General features: G+C 41.3%; 1 protein-coding gene across 1 annotated transcript in view; it reads right to left on the reverse strand.

Annotated features, from left to right (window-relative positions):
* The window catches only part of LOC122944156 (protein transport protein Sec16B-like), a 138,634-nt gene that overhangs the window by 54,827 nt on the left and 67,567 nt on the right, over window positions 1-16,240 (reverse strand). Inside the window, exons 13-14 of the mRNA XM_044302386.1 lie at window positions 13,448-13,518; window positions 982-1,107 (exon numbers count right to left, since the gene is read on the reverse strand). Of these exons, the coding sequence (XP_044158321.1) occupies window positions 982-1,107; window positions 13,448-13,518 (197 nt within the window). The remainder of the gene's footprint in view (window positions 1-981; window positions 1,108-13,447; window positions 13,519-16,240) is intronic.

Genomic DNA, 16,240 nt, shown 5'->3' on the forward strand with positions numbered 1-16,240 from the left:
GGTCCGTGTCACGGACACCCCAAAATTCGGTACGAACCCGAACTATACAGTTCGAGTTCGCTCATCCCTAGTCATGGGTTGAAGTTCGGCGCAATGCAAAAGAATATGGCACCGGCGGACATCGCCATATGTTCGCATGTTCGGCGAATCGCGAACGTGCAAAGTTTTCAGCAAAACGACCGCCGGGCAAACCGCAAGGCCATCTCTATACATATATATAAACAGCTCTGCATAAAATCATGTCCCTGAAACAAGGTAGATCTCATCCACCAGATATACTTGCACAAAGATGGTGGAGTTTAAGAAGGAGAACTACATGGAACAGCTCTGCTGATGTCTTGTAGTCTGTATGTAGACTGAAGACTGGGGCTTGTGGGGTAATAGAGAGAGGGGGCCTATGACAGACTTAATCTGTCACTGCTGCTTATCCACCATCTTCGAAAGTGCTGCGAAAGATGCTGAATCAGAGAGGCGGGAGAAGAGTGTGTCAATTTTGACAACAGAACTAATTTCGTGGCACAAAAAAAACAAAAACAAAACAAAGATCACAAAAAAGCAATACATCTGTTGCTGCTGATTTATACTAGTTTTTCAGTTCAAAGTCTTTGATTAATGATTCCCTATGAGCATGTTTTGAATAAAAGCAGAAATTCCATTTAACAGCAAACAGTACAGATGAATTTAAAGATTTATTCAGCTCATATCTCCCCTCTTGGTGTTGACGCTTGCTTGTATTGTAACGTGCACAGGGCTATTTAAAATTTAATCACAAGCACTATGCTATGTACAGAACAAAGGCAAACTTCAGGGAAAACATAATCAATGTTAATTTAGCCCAAAGCAGAAGGCTAGCTGAAGAGAGTGACTGAAAGTATTTGAAGCCCTTAATTCACAGACTAACTGTATGTGAAGCCGCACTGTGTATCATCAAATGGCCAAGTAAGATAAAGAGGCGCATCAATAACATGCTCAATACATCACCTTCTTCTCTTCAGTCTTGTGCACTGGGGCTTCATCACCAGATCTGTCTTCATCATTACCATCGTCTCCCACTGAAACGGTAGAGGTTTCAGAGACTGTGCTCACCCTTCTTGACATGAGTGCATTCTAAAATTTCGGAAAGAGAACATAGCTATAACAAGAGCAGCTAAAACAATGTATTTGATGTGATATCTGTATTCGTTATGACCAGCTAACGACTTTATCTAAAATGAAGTCACTATGCAGATACTCTCAGTTAAAAACATCCATTGGTTTTGGGTCTACAGCTCATGTGCAGATCTACAACGAAAACCCTATAGCCTGATCCTGCAGTCATAGTCCCCTCCATCTGCTGTCTACTTCTTAGTAACCTAAGCCATTTACTTTAACTTAAAGAGGATCTATCTCCACTCCTGACATGTCTGTTTTATTAGCTATATGCATTCCCCATGTGATAACGATTCTGGCGAATCTATTCTTATGACCCTATGTTGTGACATTCCTTTATTATTTGTACTAGAAGTTATGACATGATTACTAGCAGTCTGCAGTAAGGGTACAGAGGGGTGGTAACCAGTTGGCGGTGTGTACCTGCACAGTCTAAATCTATCCAATCAATGCTATTGTCACACTGTGCAGGTACACCCCCCCCCCCCCCCCAACTGGTTACCTCCCCTCTGTACCCTTACTGCAGACTGCTAGCAATTCAGTCATAACTTCTAGTAGAAATAATAATTGGAATGTCACAACATAGAGCCATAAGAATAGATGCCCTAGAATTGTTAATACATGGGGAATGTATGAAGCTATTAAAACAGGCAGGTCAAGAGCAGTGAAAGGTCCTCTTTAACAAATAAAAGGGAGAATGGCTACAGTATCAGACTACCTGGAGCTTGTTTGTAGTCTGTTACCATGGAGACACGTAGCTCTGCATAATAGCTATAGACACATAATCCTAGGAAATGTGCTATGAATGTGCAAATTTGCTTGCTTTTTATTTTAGTTGCATTGAAGCGATAGAAACGGTTACAAAGGTATATATTTAACATGTAAAAGCTGAGTGTGTCCATTTATCAACATCTGATCAGTTTTAGCATCCTTTGCCTTAGGGCTCATTCACACGACCGTGACGTGTTTTGCTGTCTGCAAATTGCCAATCCGAAAAACACGGATGCCGCCCGTGTGCCTTCCGCAATTTGCGGAACGGAACAGACGGCCCATTATAGAAATGCCTATTCTTGTCCGCCAAACGCAGGAGAAGAACGGAAAGGCGAGCGCAGATGTGAACAAGACCTTATTTGTAGTTCTCTCGTGAATCATGTGCGTCAGTGCATGTGAAACCAACACATAAAAATAAGGTATGCTAGCAAACCTAATGCACTGTCAATTCCTTACAATGGAGGATTGCCCGTAAAATGATTCACGAAACACATTTCCCAGAGTATAACAGTCATATTGCTATTATCTATATTTCTAAAGCTATTATCTTATGAGTAATTAGTTGTCGATATTTCCTTTAAAGGATTGCTCAACCTTCACATGCCATTAATATATTTGCTTGTAGAAGCCTCCTGTAACCTTTACTGAATGACTAACACTATCTTCCTGACTGCCTATTGTACACCTCAGTAATGTAATTACATTATCAGGCAGAGCTGTTTTTCTCCGTTTCCTTGGAATACAATACTGTTACTTCCAGACACTGGATTTGCGCCATACTCAAGAGCATGGAAAAGTTAACAACACTTTCTAAAGTGATATTCACACTGGTGTTTGTCTATATGCTAATCTGCTCCATTAGTTTTAGAGAAAAACTCAGAAAAAAGTTTTTTGTTAATGTCTCCACAATACAGTGTGTAGTATGCGTCATTATGAAAAGACAAAAACCTTGACATTCCCATGTCAGTCAATTGCATCCATTTGGATCTCTTATCTTTTCAATGTGTTCTATGCCCCAAAATCTTGCACAAGGCAATTTATTTAGTTAAATACATAAAGGAACATTGGGAGGGATGGTGATGGATGGAGCGGAGGATAGGAGTTGTGGCTGATCTCTGCTCTAGTGCTCCTTGCGCCATGGGTGCAGTGGCGGTGGGGGCGCAACCCTTCTTCCCGTTGGAGCACACCATGGATTTGGGATCTCCTGCCAGGTGGTGACCGTGGTGCCCTTAGTGTTGGATGGGTAGCAGACTGCAAGGCAGAAGGACTGGTGCAGGGCCGGTAGATGGTGAAAGCATTGGCCAGGTCATTATGGTTATAATAAATAAAGTCTCTTTACTGAATAGATGATGGATGTTGCAGTACAAATACAAGCAGTATGCACGGCTCCCAAGTATTTCATAAAATAGACTTTTCCAGAAGGTTGTACATAAGTGGCTGAAATAATGTTCTTCCCTGAGTCTTTTTCTATAGGTACTAGCAATCTCCCCAATTTGACTAAAGGCATGCAATCACCCTCAATATTTCTCTGCAATGCCCAACTGCGGGTTGCAGTACTATATCAGCTGACCAGTCCATCTCAGAAGTATGGTAGGTGCTAGAAGCAATTTACCCTAACCACATGCTGTAAAGTCAATTACCATAACATTAAAGGGGTTGTGCAGCGATTTATATTGATGATATAGGTCATCAGTATCTGATCATCAGGAATCCGACACCCGGAACCCTGATGATCAGCTGTTTGTAGAGTAGGAGGAGCTCCATGCAAGCACTGCTTTCTTTTAATTACACTACACGGTGGCATAGTGTAGTTACAAGTACTTGCTCCATTCAAGTGAATGGAGTCAGTACTCATCATTTCACTGCACTTTTGAGACAAAGTGCAGTGTAATGAAAAGGAAGCAGCACTTGCATGGAGCGCCACCTCTTCTTCAAACAGCTGATCGGCGGGGATGCTGGGTGTTGGACCCCGCTGATCAGATATTGATGACCTATCCTGAGGATAGGTCATCAATATAAATCACTGGACAAACCCTTTAACCGTTTAGCGGTGCACCAGTGAGTCACTGCAGATGCACGCCTTTGCCAAAGGGCAAAGGCATTTTTTGGAGATCCAGTGACGTACCGGGCTCTCCATGGTAAAACAGCTAAGGCAGCGCTAAAGCCCGCCTATCAGAGCCGGTGACATCACCGAACACACTGCCGGGGGAAGCTTCCGCCCGGCAGTGTGTTATGATAAACAAAAGAGCCCGTGTCCCTGTGCGATTTAGCGCAGGGCAAGGGAGCGCATCGGAGCATGAGATGCTCCGATGCTAGCCTCAGGGGGGCTGCCTGGGTGAAAATAAGGGTATGTTCGGGTTCAGCTCTGAACCCGGACAACCCCTTTAAAAACTGCAGCGCAACTTGGGCCATCCATGGGCCAGAACTGATCGCCATCTATGAGTGGAGTAGATATAAGGTGTTAAAGGGGTTGTGCCAAGTTTTGAAGTTATCCCCTATCCACAAGATAACTAACTGATCAGTGGGGGTCTGACCATTGGGACTTCCACTGAGATCCCGTTCATATATTTTATTTTTTTTTGCAGCGACTTGACCTCAATAGTCACTGGTTTACTAGCCTAACATAAAAGACCATTATTTGTGTACAACGTAAAAACATTTAACCAGGTAATCACAGTCAATAAAACATGTAAAAAAGCCCAGCTCAGCAGATCCTTTATTAGTGGACTAGACAGGGTGGTTTCTACAGAAAATGATGTCTGTGGTATAGTTTGTCTTCTCAATCCTATAGAAAAGTAAATTTGCACACCATTTTTTTTTTATAAAACAGAGATTGGTGCAATCATTGAAAGGCCTGTTCCACGTGCAAAGACTTTTGTCAAAATTGCATCCCCAGTTGACCTCATCAACCAGGGGGTACCTCATCAGTGAAACCCTCCTCACATTTCGAGAGCACACTCTCTCCATGAGCCCCACCAGTTAGAGGTAGTAAGAGGGCTTATGCCAGGGTTTCATTCAGAATCTAAAGGATGGAAAGCACTGTGCTTGGTATGCTGTGAGGAGGTTGCAGCACTCACCAGAGAGCCACAGGCTCTTCAAACAGCTAACCAGAGGGAGCTCCGAGAGTCAGACCTTTACTGATCTGATATTGATGGTCTATCCTGAGGTGGGAGAGATTGGCTGTCACCTGAATGAGCAGTCGGCTGACAGCTATTGATGATGTATAGGCACCTTAAGGAACAACTAACCCCTTTGTGCTCCAATGGCAAGAATTTGATTGAAAGGCAGGATGTCACATTTTCTTACATTTTGATGTCACATTTTAAGCTTTACAAGCTACTTAATAAATTCTAGATCCAAAATACAGAGCAGCACTTCCTTAGCGGGCCTGCATCCAGTTAATTTATTGCTGTAATTCAGATCAGAGAAACATCTGTATTTAATGTATGGAAATTCAGTATTTCAGGTTACTACCACCCTACATCATGCATGGAAACATCTCCTGATCATTGGTTCGGCTGAATTGAAGAATGAGGTCCTAAATGCTGGATACCTCTCATTACATGGTAAAATGGCTTATGGAGGTTTGTGGCCGCCTAGAATGTGCATCCACCTGATTACGGAGAGTTGTGCAGTCTAGTAACTCCACTAGATCAATAAATTATAGTTATGCATCTATATGCATTATAGAAAATGACTATGGGTGACAAAGGGTGCTCCAACCTGTGATGTGAGGCCTTATGAAGTCTTTTTAGTCCTCATGCACTAGGTTGTGTTACATGCAAATGTATGGGCTCTACAGTACTTCCATATGCCTCCAATTTCATATAAAATTGCTCTGTAATATGGTGCTATAATTAGGCACCACATGGCTGGAAAGGGTATGCCTATGGCTCCATAGTACATAGCCATAAGAACTGCACCTGCTGCCACATAGCATTTTTCATGTGCATGAGCTCTTAAGGTGGCCCTACACATTAGATAGAAGTTGGTTAATGGTTTAACTGCTCGCTCTCAAAAAAAATGCCTGCTCATCAGAAAAGGTGAGAGCTGTATTTACATGCAGCAATCATCTCCCATGTAGGGGAAAAAGTGACTGCTGCTTCCACATAGAGAATCATAGTTTTTTTGGAAGGAGATCCCAGTTTAACAGCACGATCGCTGACCAGAAATGATGATCAGTGATGCTTTCACCCAAGAAGGAGCATTTGCCCGATCATCAGATGATCGGGTGACACCTTTGCACAGGCGAACGTTCATTTTTGCTAATCGGTCTGATAATCGGCCCATGTAAAGGGACCTTTGCTCTTCTTAATCCAATAAAATCGAATTGTATGTGGATTGGTAACTTGATCTGCACTTCTTGCGCCATAAACTTTTACTTGTATTTGCTGTCATTTTATTTTATTTTTTATCCTTGCATTCAAAGAAATCCTCCAGGTCACGGCTGTTTTATACAGAATAACAATCACACACATTAATGCTGCCCACCTATTACATAGTACATAGTTACATAGTTGATACGGTGGAAAAAAAGACAAAAGTCCATCAAGTTCAACCAAGGGATAGGTCGGGATGCGAATCCCAGAAGGAAGTGAGACTCAGATTTCTACACATTTTCATAGCATTAATGTTGTTTACTTTTAAGAATTCATCTAAACCCTTTTTAGAACTGTCCACTGTTCCTGCTGTGACCACGTCCTGAGGAAGTCTATTCCACAGCTTCACAGTTCTTACATTAAAGAAGCTTTGACGCTTCTGGAGACATGAACTTTTTCTTCTCCAGTCAGAGGCAGTGCCCCAATGTCTTTTGAGGGAATTTTACATGAAATAGTTTTTCACCGTATTTTTTGTACGGCCCATTTATATATTTGTATAGGTTAATCATGTCCCCCCTTAGACATCTATTCTCAAGACTAAATAAATTAAATTATTTTAATCTTTCTTCATAACTAAGACCCTCCATGCCCCTTATCAGATTAGTCACTCTCCTCTGTCCTTTTTCCAGCTCCAGAGCATCCTTTCTATGTACTGGTGCCCAGAACTGAACTGCATATTCCAGATGTGGCCGCACCAACGCTTTGAAAAGTGGTAATATTATATCCCTGCCCCGCGAGTCCATGCCTCGTTTAATGCATGACAATATCCTGGTGCCTAAGGCTACTTTCACACTAGCGTTCGGGTTTCCGTTCGTGAGCTCCGTTTGAAGGAGCTCACGAGCGGACCCGAACGCAGCCGTCCAGCCCTGATGCAGTCTGAATGGAGGCGGATCCGCTCAGACTGCATCAGTCTGGCGGCGTTCAGCCTCCGCTCCGCTCGCCTCCGCACGGACAGGCGGACAGCTGAACGCTGCTTGCAGCGTTCGGGTGTCCGCCTGGCCGTTCGGAGGCGTGCGGATCCGTGCGGATCCGTCCAGACTTTCAATGTAAGTCAATGGGGACGGATCCGTTTGAAGATGCCACAATGTGGCTCAATCTTCAAGCGGATCCGTCCCCCATTGACTTTACATTGAAAGTCTGAACGGATCCGCGCAGGCTACTTTCGCACTTGCGCACTTGCGAATTTTTTTAAAGTTATTAATGCAGACGGATCCGTACTGAACGGAGCCTCCGTCTGCATTAATATGAGCGGATCCGTTCAGAACGGATCCGCCCGAACGCTAGTGTGAAAGTAGCCTTAGAAGCAGCTGATTGACATTGTATGCTGTTATTTAATCTACCATCTACAAGGACACCCAAATGATTCTCCATAAGTGACTCTCTCAGTGCTACATCCCCTAGGACATATGAAGCACGGAGATTATTACTACCAAAATGCATAACTTTACATTTATCCACATTGAACCTCATTTGCCAAGTTGATGCCCAATCACTCAGAGTGTTCAAGTCAACTTGTAGTTTATGGACATCTTCCTGCAAAAATAGAAATGGTGCTATTAATCCCGTCCCCAATATCATTAATAAATAAATTAAATAATAGAGGGCCCAGCACTGAACCTTGGGGTACACTACTTATAACCCGGGACCATTCTGAATAGGAATCATTGACCACAACTCCCTGGACACGGTCCTTCAGCCAGTTTTCAATCCAATTACAAACTATACTTTTTAAGCCTATAGACCTTACTTTACCCATTAAACTGTCTATGAGGGACAGTATCAAAAGCCTTTGCAAAATCCAGAAACACTACATCCACAGCCGCCCCTCTGTCCAGGCTACTACTCACCTCCTCATAAAACAAATCAGGTTAGTCTGACAACTTCTGTCCTTGGTAAACCCATGCTGGTTATCACTTATAATATTATTTACAGTCACATACTCCTGTATATAGTCCCTTAAGAGTCCTTCAAGCATTTCTCCCACAACAGAAGTTAAACTAACTGGTCTATAATTACCTGTGAAGAACCTAGATCCTTTTTTGAATAAGAGCACCACATTTGCCTTGTGCCAATCACTTGGCACTGCACCAGAACCTAGAGAATCTTTAAAAATCATAAACAGGGGCACAGCAATGACTGAACTGAGCTCTTTAAAGTGTAACTGCCATTTCATTTTTCATTCCCTAATGGTATAGTACACCCTGCTGTATAAGTGCTTTTGTGATTTAAAATTTTATCATTTTCAGTTTTACCTGCTAATAACTCCCACAAATGCATGCTACTTTCCTACTCAGCAGCTCTCATCTCACAGCGTTGCCATGTGCAGTCCGTCTTCTCAGTATTATAACAAGAGACGGACGAGCTCTGGGAGGAGGAGCTCAGCCCTGACAGCCTGGAGCTGGGCTGAGGCAGAAAGTAGAGCGGGGAGGGCTGCTTTAGATAATGACATCTTCTTAATGGTAGCAGCTAGAAATATGCAACTGGTCTTGTTTGAAAGCTGACAGTTCAGGCAATAGACAGCTCTAGTCCAAGCAACAGAGGAGAAATCACTGTTTGAAATAGGATCGGGATTAATCAAGGGTAAAAGCTGCTTTTTCAGCTTCATTCACAGCATCCCGATTTCTATCATTGATCTCTTCCCCTGTACTGAACAGATTTATGTCATTCTGGTATTGTCTGAAAGCTTAGAATGTCAGCTGGTACCAAACCAGAGATATAAGCTGCTAAATAAGCCCCCCCCCCCCCCCCCCCCCCGTCAGTCTGGAAGAGAATGAGGGACAGCTGGCTATTAAGAGGTTAAAAGAAATGCTTACTGATTTAATGTAATTGCAGGGCTTGTCTCTGGTTAGCTGTATGTGAGGCTACACACTGCTCTGGGTACTGTGGGAAGTTTCCTGCGTTCTGATTGGTCCTGCTCGTTCATGTGAGGAGAGCAATGGCTTATGGGAAGTGAGGGAAATACAAGATGGCCTCAAGGAAGGGCAAAGATCATCACACAATGAGCAGCAGAGGCCATCTTAGGATCTTGCTGAAATAGAGGCACTGAGAAATATGGTTGATAAGGGCTCAATACAGACATCAGAAAGGTAAAATTGGCTGAAAAATGCAGCTTCATGAATACCTTTCCTTCAGCATCACACATGTTAGGAATTTCATTTTTGGTAGTGAAATGGCAGTTACACTTTAAGCTCTCTTGGGTGTAATCCATCTGGACCCGAAGCCTTGTTCATATTTACCTTATTTATCTTATCTTGGAGCCAATTTAAATTTAAATCTTGGAGTTAGCCAATTGAGTATATTACTGGATGTACTAACAGTGCCAGCACCACAGATATCAACTCCTTTCTCTTCTTTTGTATATACAGAACTAAAAAAAAACATTTAGTAACTCTGCTTTTTCCTTATCTTCAGTGACTACCCCCCTTTATAATTATTTAGGGGTCCTACCTGCTCAGACCTTGGTTTTTTAGCATTTATATATTTAAAGATTTTTGGGGGATTTGTTTTGCTCTCTTTTGCTACCTGCTGTTCGTTTTGTATTATTGCTAATTTAATCTCCTTGTTACAGATTTTATTTAGCCCTTTGTAATCTTCAAACGCTCCAGCTGACCTCAGATTTGTATTTTTTAAATGCCTTTTTTTCTTTTTTATTGCCCTTTTTACAGTAGTTGTAAGCCATGGGGGGTTTAATTTTATCCGTTTATACTTGTTACCTAAAGAAAGATATTTTTTTGTGCAATTACTCAATGTGGATTTAAAGCTCTCCCATTTATCCTCAGTATTATTATGTGACAGTAGCTGCTCCCAGTCTATGCCCTGAAATGCTGCCTTTAACGCAGGGAAATTAGCCATTTTAAAATTCAGTGTGTTGGTTCTGCCTGACAGAGTTTGCTTCTTATATTGTAATGGAAGGTTATACAAAACGAACGCTATGTTCCATCTTGTACCAACAAAGTGCGTTTCCTTTGTGTTTCACAGCAGATAACCGTTACACACCCACAGACAGCCCCTATTTTGTTTGATTGTTTGGCCTTCAGCCATTGTTTCTGCTTTTCAGGCTTGATAATTTTCAGCATCCAAATGTACTGTACATTAAACAAGAGGTGAGCCAAGGTTTAAATGGATGTCATCAAAACTTTACACAATAGGAACATTAATAAATCCATTTAAGTTTAATAACCTGGCAACTCTATCATGACAACAGGCATAGACATGAAGGTTCTACTCACATTGTCCACCATGATAAACCATATTCACACAAGGACATTCACACACGTTGGGGTTTTTGTGTCGTACAGATGTAGCAAGGGTAACACACACACTCTTAACTCAAATTTCTTAACTCATCGCGCTATCATGAAACAAAAGCCACACATTTAGTTGCATTTAGTTTAGATAACATGTCTCACAAAGCATGTGTGCTAACCCTGCTACATCCGTAGTTTTACTGCAGATTTTACAAAGCTGCAATTTTCTTCACAAAATTTTGTGTGACCAAACTGCGATATATGATAAGGCTACTTTCACACTTGCGTTATTAATTCCGGTATTGAGATCCAACAGAGGATCAGTCTTGATTTTTCACATCAGTACGCATCCGTTCCGTTAGGATGCGGTTGTGTAAAATCAAAACAGGAAAAAAAATTGATCCGTCACTAAATACATTGAAAGTCAATGGATGACTGATCCGTTTTTTAGGCTCCTAAAAAAAAAAAACTGATCTGTCACCATTGACTTAGGCCTTGTTCACACGTCAGTTATTTGATCAGTTATTTCAATCAGTTGTTAGGAGCCAAAACCAGGTGTGGGTCAAAAACGCAGAACAGGTGAATATCTTTCCATTACACCTTATCTCTGAGTAGTGAGCCTTCACTACTGGTTTTGGCTTACAAAAACTAATGGAAATAACAGAACAAATAACTGATGTGTGAACTGGGCCTTACATTGTTTACAGTGACGGATCCGTTTTTTTTAGCTTGCAGCGGTTTTGTGACCGGTGACAAAACGGAATGCTGCCGGAACGGATCTCTTTTTATTCAGAATGCATGAGAACTAAACAGAAACGTTTTTTTTTTTATTTCCAGCATTGAGATCCTCTGCCAGATCTCTATAACGGAAAACAGCAACGCAAGTGTGAAAGTAGCCTAAGCCTTATTCCTGTGTTTACATGTTGCAGAAGTTTTACTGTGTAAGTTCACGCTGAGAAATATCTTCCATTTAAGCGTACGGGTTTTATGATAAATGCACAAATTTTAGAACAACTTCAAATCCACAGCATGCCCTACAAAATACTGTGGATTCTGCTGTGAATTATGTGTAGAAATGTATTGTGTAGAAAAAAACTAAGGAATAAAATTGCATCTGAATCCGCTAGTGAATTGTTCCAGTCACCTGCAGACATATTGTGGATACATTGCACAGTTATTCTATGTGAACCAGAACATAGCCTAAATGTTCCACAGATTGTCTCATCTCAATATCCATGCCTCCCAAGTTTCCTACTTTTGGAGGGACAGACCCTCTTTTTGACCCAAGTCCCTTTGTCCCTCTTTGATTCATATATGTCCCTCTTTTTGACCTGGGGAATTAATGGTTAAATATGCATTAATACATTTAGTAAATTGCTCCTTACTAAACTATCTGTATGGTTTCTACCTGTATATTAGACCATAGCTTCATTATTTGGTGCAATTTGGACCTTAAAATATCTATAATCCGAGGACTTATGTGCTAATATTTCAATGGATATTGAAGTGCAAGAAAAAAAAAATTGTCCCAGGGGCTCCACATGCTGTAAAAAAATAAAGGAATCTACACTCACCTAACCGATCCTCAGCTGCTGCAGTTCTGATGGAGTTTGGTGGAGTTAGAGGCATGGCCTAGTATCAAAAAAATTGCCGTGATAAGTGCCGGCATATACAGGGGTGCACCTAGCCTTTTTGCTGCCTGAGGCAAAAACTGAAACAATGCCCCCCCCCCATAGCCAATTTTATAACCTAATCCTTTTGTCACAATGAAAGAGCTCATTGCCCATGGCCCTTCCGCTGCCCCCCTCTTGCCCCTAGCTGGTGCTGCCCATTGGTGGTGAACCCCTGTGCATATATTGTCCCTCTTTGCAATTTTCAAAGGTTGGGAGGTATGAATATCTGCTTTTGCTATGCTCTGTTAGCATCTATGGATGTTCAACACCTCTTCTTTAAAGGGGTTTTCTGAGAGTTCATTATTGATGGCCTCTCCTCAGGATGGGTCATCAATATAAGATTAGAGGGGTTTCATTTCAAGAGGCTGCGGTGCTCCAGTGAGTGCCGTGGCCTCTTCCTAGGCCAGTGACGTCAAATTCATCAGTCACATGAAACATTAGTCTCAATCAAGTCAAAAGGTCTGGGCTGCAATACCAAAGACAGCCAGCAGGGGGTGCCAAGTGTTGGACCCTCACCTATCAGATATTGATACCCTGTCCCAAGGACAGGCCATCAATTTTGAGCTCCCCAAAAACCCTGTTAATGAGCCAGTGCTGGAAAATGCTAACAAAGATTGGTTTTCATTCTGGTGGACCTGGTTTGTTTAGTGCAGGTGAAATCAGAAACCAGTGGCAACTTCCTTCCGCAAAATTAACTTTTCACCAGGGATCTTGGGAGCCAAATGCGTTAGAGCAATTAACTGTCAGCTATAGAGGCTCTGATATAAAACAGGTTTTCTGGAACATTAATATTGAGGACACCGTATCAGATTATAGGGGTCTGACTCGTGGGTGCCCCACTGATCCCTGTGCCCCAGTGCTTCTGCAGTGGTAAAAGGCTCCTCGCTGATATGGTTACTTTGTCTAGAATTTAATTACTTTTCACGGTTGGATTTTTTCCAAAATACTCAAGACACTTGACTTTGCCTAAGAATATATTTCATTGAATATTCCTGGCAACACGGCTATTTACAAGGCAGTGCTACAAACCTGTGTTCCATTACTATTACAGACCCAAAGGCATCTCCCACCAGCCCTTTTCTTCATTAAAGTTCCTCTGAACATTGCTTTAAGTCCATCCAAGCTGATTAATTCAGTTCTTAATCATGAAATACTCACTAGACATACAAGGCCTTTTCCAACTCCAAGAGAATGTAAAGATGAAATGAACTCCAGTTAATTGGCTTACCTTCATCATTAGTGCATTGTTACTGAAACTGCTGCTCGGAGAAGGGGAATCGGAGATCTCCTCCAAGTTTTCTTTATGGGAGGAAAAAAGAAACCAGTTAAGATGCAAAATAGATATTTACACCAGCATAGAATGACAAAAAACTTAATTTCCATTTTCATGAAAATAAAATAATACAAAACGCCAAGTGCACATGGTCTTCAGTGGTAGTGCCAACAGACCCTCCATACTTCAGGGGTAGAATCCAATAATTTTCTACAACATATCAGTGAGTGTTCTACTGGAGATTTAAACAGTATATTTGGCACACAATATATATTAGATGGGATTTAAAGAAAACTTCTGCTGCATCTCTCTCTCTATAACAGCTCAGGGGGGTGCCCTCTTTCCTTGAGCTCTCTCCCTATCACAGCTCAGGGGGCATGTCCCAATAAAATCACAGAAAGAACTAAGGTAAAAACATCCTGCATCCTTCAATAATGTGGCCAGTGACATCCGCAAATTTATATATCATACCGTGCAGGATGTTTTCACCTTATTTTTTTCTGTGATTTTTTTTTGTCTATGTAGTATTTGCTTGAGGGAGTGGCACCTTCAAGTGTCAATGTGCACCTATTTTATCTTGGGAGTAGGCCTCAATCAATATGTTGTGGAAGCAGGTATATCAAACCCCTCAATCAATATTTTGTGGAAGCAGGTATAGCAAACCCTTTAATCAATATTTTGTGGAAGCAGGTATCTAGCTGGCCTCAATCAGTATTTTGTGGAAGCAGATATATCAATCCCCTTAATCAATATTTAGTGGAAGCAGGTATCTCGCAGGCCTCAATCAGTATTTTCTAGAAGCAGGTATATCAATCCTCTTAATCAGTATTTTGTGGAAGCAGGTATATCGCAGGCTTTAATCAATATTTTGTGGAAGCAGGTACATCAAACCCCTCAATCAGTATTTTGTGAAAGCAGGTATATCAATCACCTTAATCAGTATTAAGTTGCCCTATTAGCTAGCGTTTGGTGTCCCTAACAGCCTGGTCCCTGCTCCACAAAGCAATCTCTCCCTACACTGGCAAAATACAGAATGTAAAATGGCTGCCACATCGGGTTTTGTGATAGGGTGGGGGCTGTCCATGTGCTGAAATGTCTCAATTGGCTGCCCCGTCCCACCTGATGGATCTGTCATGGGTCAAAGTTCGGCGCCATGCAAAAGAATATAGCGCCAGAGGACATTGCGATATGTTCACATGTTCGGCGAATCGCGAATGCGCAAAGTTCACCGCGAAACGACCACTGGGCGAACTGGTGGGCCATCTCTACTTACTGATAAGAATGTGGCTTAAATAAGTGTTTATGACCCTTAAGTATTTATAAAGATAAGGGCTATTAAATGATGGACACCAAGTGAAAGTGAAAATTACGATTCACACAGCTAGAAAAACAGTTAACCCTTTGTGACAGAACGAAGTCAATATCTTTAATAAACCAATTAAAAAAATATATATTTTTAGCCCAAAATGAGTAAAATGAAATCCTAAAAATTTGCCTCTGAAGGTGTACATAGCCTTTAAGAAGAATAAGTAGATAATTGAAGCAGATAAAGCAAGTCCTTACATATAACAGGCAGGAGTAGATGCTGGAAGCTGCAAATCACTTTCTATGATGAGGACAGAAGCTTCTTCAGGGTCCAGTATAGCACACAGTGTACTTGCATAAAAAATGGAGCCGGCCTCACCTGGTGTCTAAAGGAGGTGCTTATCCTGACACAGGTAAAGAGCATGTAGGGCATGTAGTACCTCACTATACTATAATGAGGAGGTACTAGACAACCAACACAGGTGCTTTACCAGAGAAATGGACATGTTGATTGTTTGGCTCTGAATGTGAGACATTATATATTGAGTCTAGTTTAACCTCTTAAGGACACTGTGATTTTTAACCTTAAGGATCGGGCCATTTTTTGCAAATCTGACACTTTATGTGGTGATAACTTTAAAAGCTTTTACATAGCCAAGCCATTCTGAGATCGTTTTCTCGTCACACATTGTACTTCATGACAGTGGTAAATTTGAGTCAAAATATTTCATTTTTATTTATAAAAAAATACCAAATATACCCCAAATTTGGAAAAATTTGCCATTTTCAAAATTTCAACTTCTCTGCTTTTAAAACAGATAGAGATACCTACTATAATAGTTATTACTTTACATTTCCTATATGTCTACTTCATGTTTGGCTAATTTTTTTGGGGGGGGACGTTAGAAGGCCTAGAAGTTTAGAAACAAATCTTGAAATATTACAGAAAATTTCCAAAACCCACTTTTTAAGGATCAGTTCAGGTCGGAAGTCACTTTGTGAGGCTTACATAATAAAAACTACACCCCTCAAGGTATTCAAAACTGTTTTTACAAACTTTCTTAACCCTTTAGATGTTCCACAAGAATTAAAGGAAAATGTAGATGAAATTTCTGAATTTAACTTTTTTGGCACATTTTCCATTTTAATAGTTTTTTTTCCAGTAACAAAGCAAGGGTTAACAGAAACACCCCATAGTTTGTAGTTTAAAGAAACGCCCCATAAGTGGTTGTAAACTGCTGTACAGGCACACGGCAGGGCGCAGAAGAAAAGGAATGTATATGGCTTTTGGAAGGCAGATTTCACTGAGATAATTTTAAGTTGCCATGTCATATTTGAAGACCCCCTGATGAACCCCTAGAGTAGAAACTCCAAAAAAAGACCCCATTTTGAAAACTACGGGATAAGGTGGCAGTTTTTTTGGAACTATTTTAGGATACATGT

This window comes from Bufo gargarizans, chromosome 7 (assembly GCF_014858855.1).
Source record: "Bufo gargarizans isolate SCDJY-AF-19 chromosome 7, ASM1485885v1, whole genome shotgun sequence".
NCBI classification, from domain to species: Eukaryota; Metazoa; Chordata; class Amphibia; order Anura; family Bufonidae; genus Bufo; species Bufo gargarizans.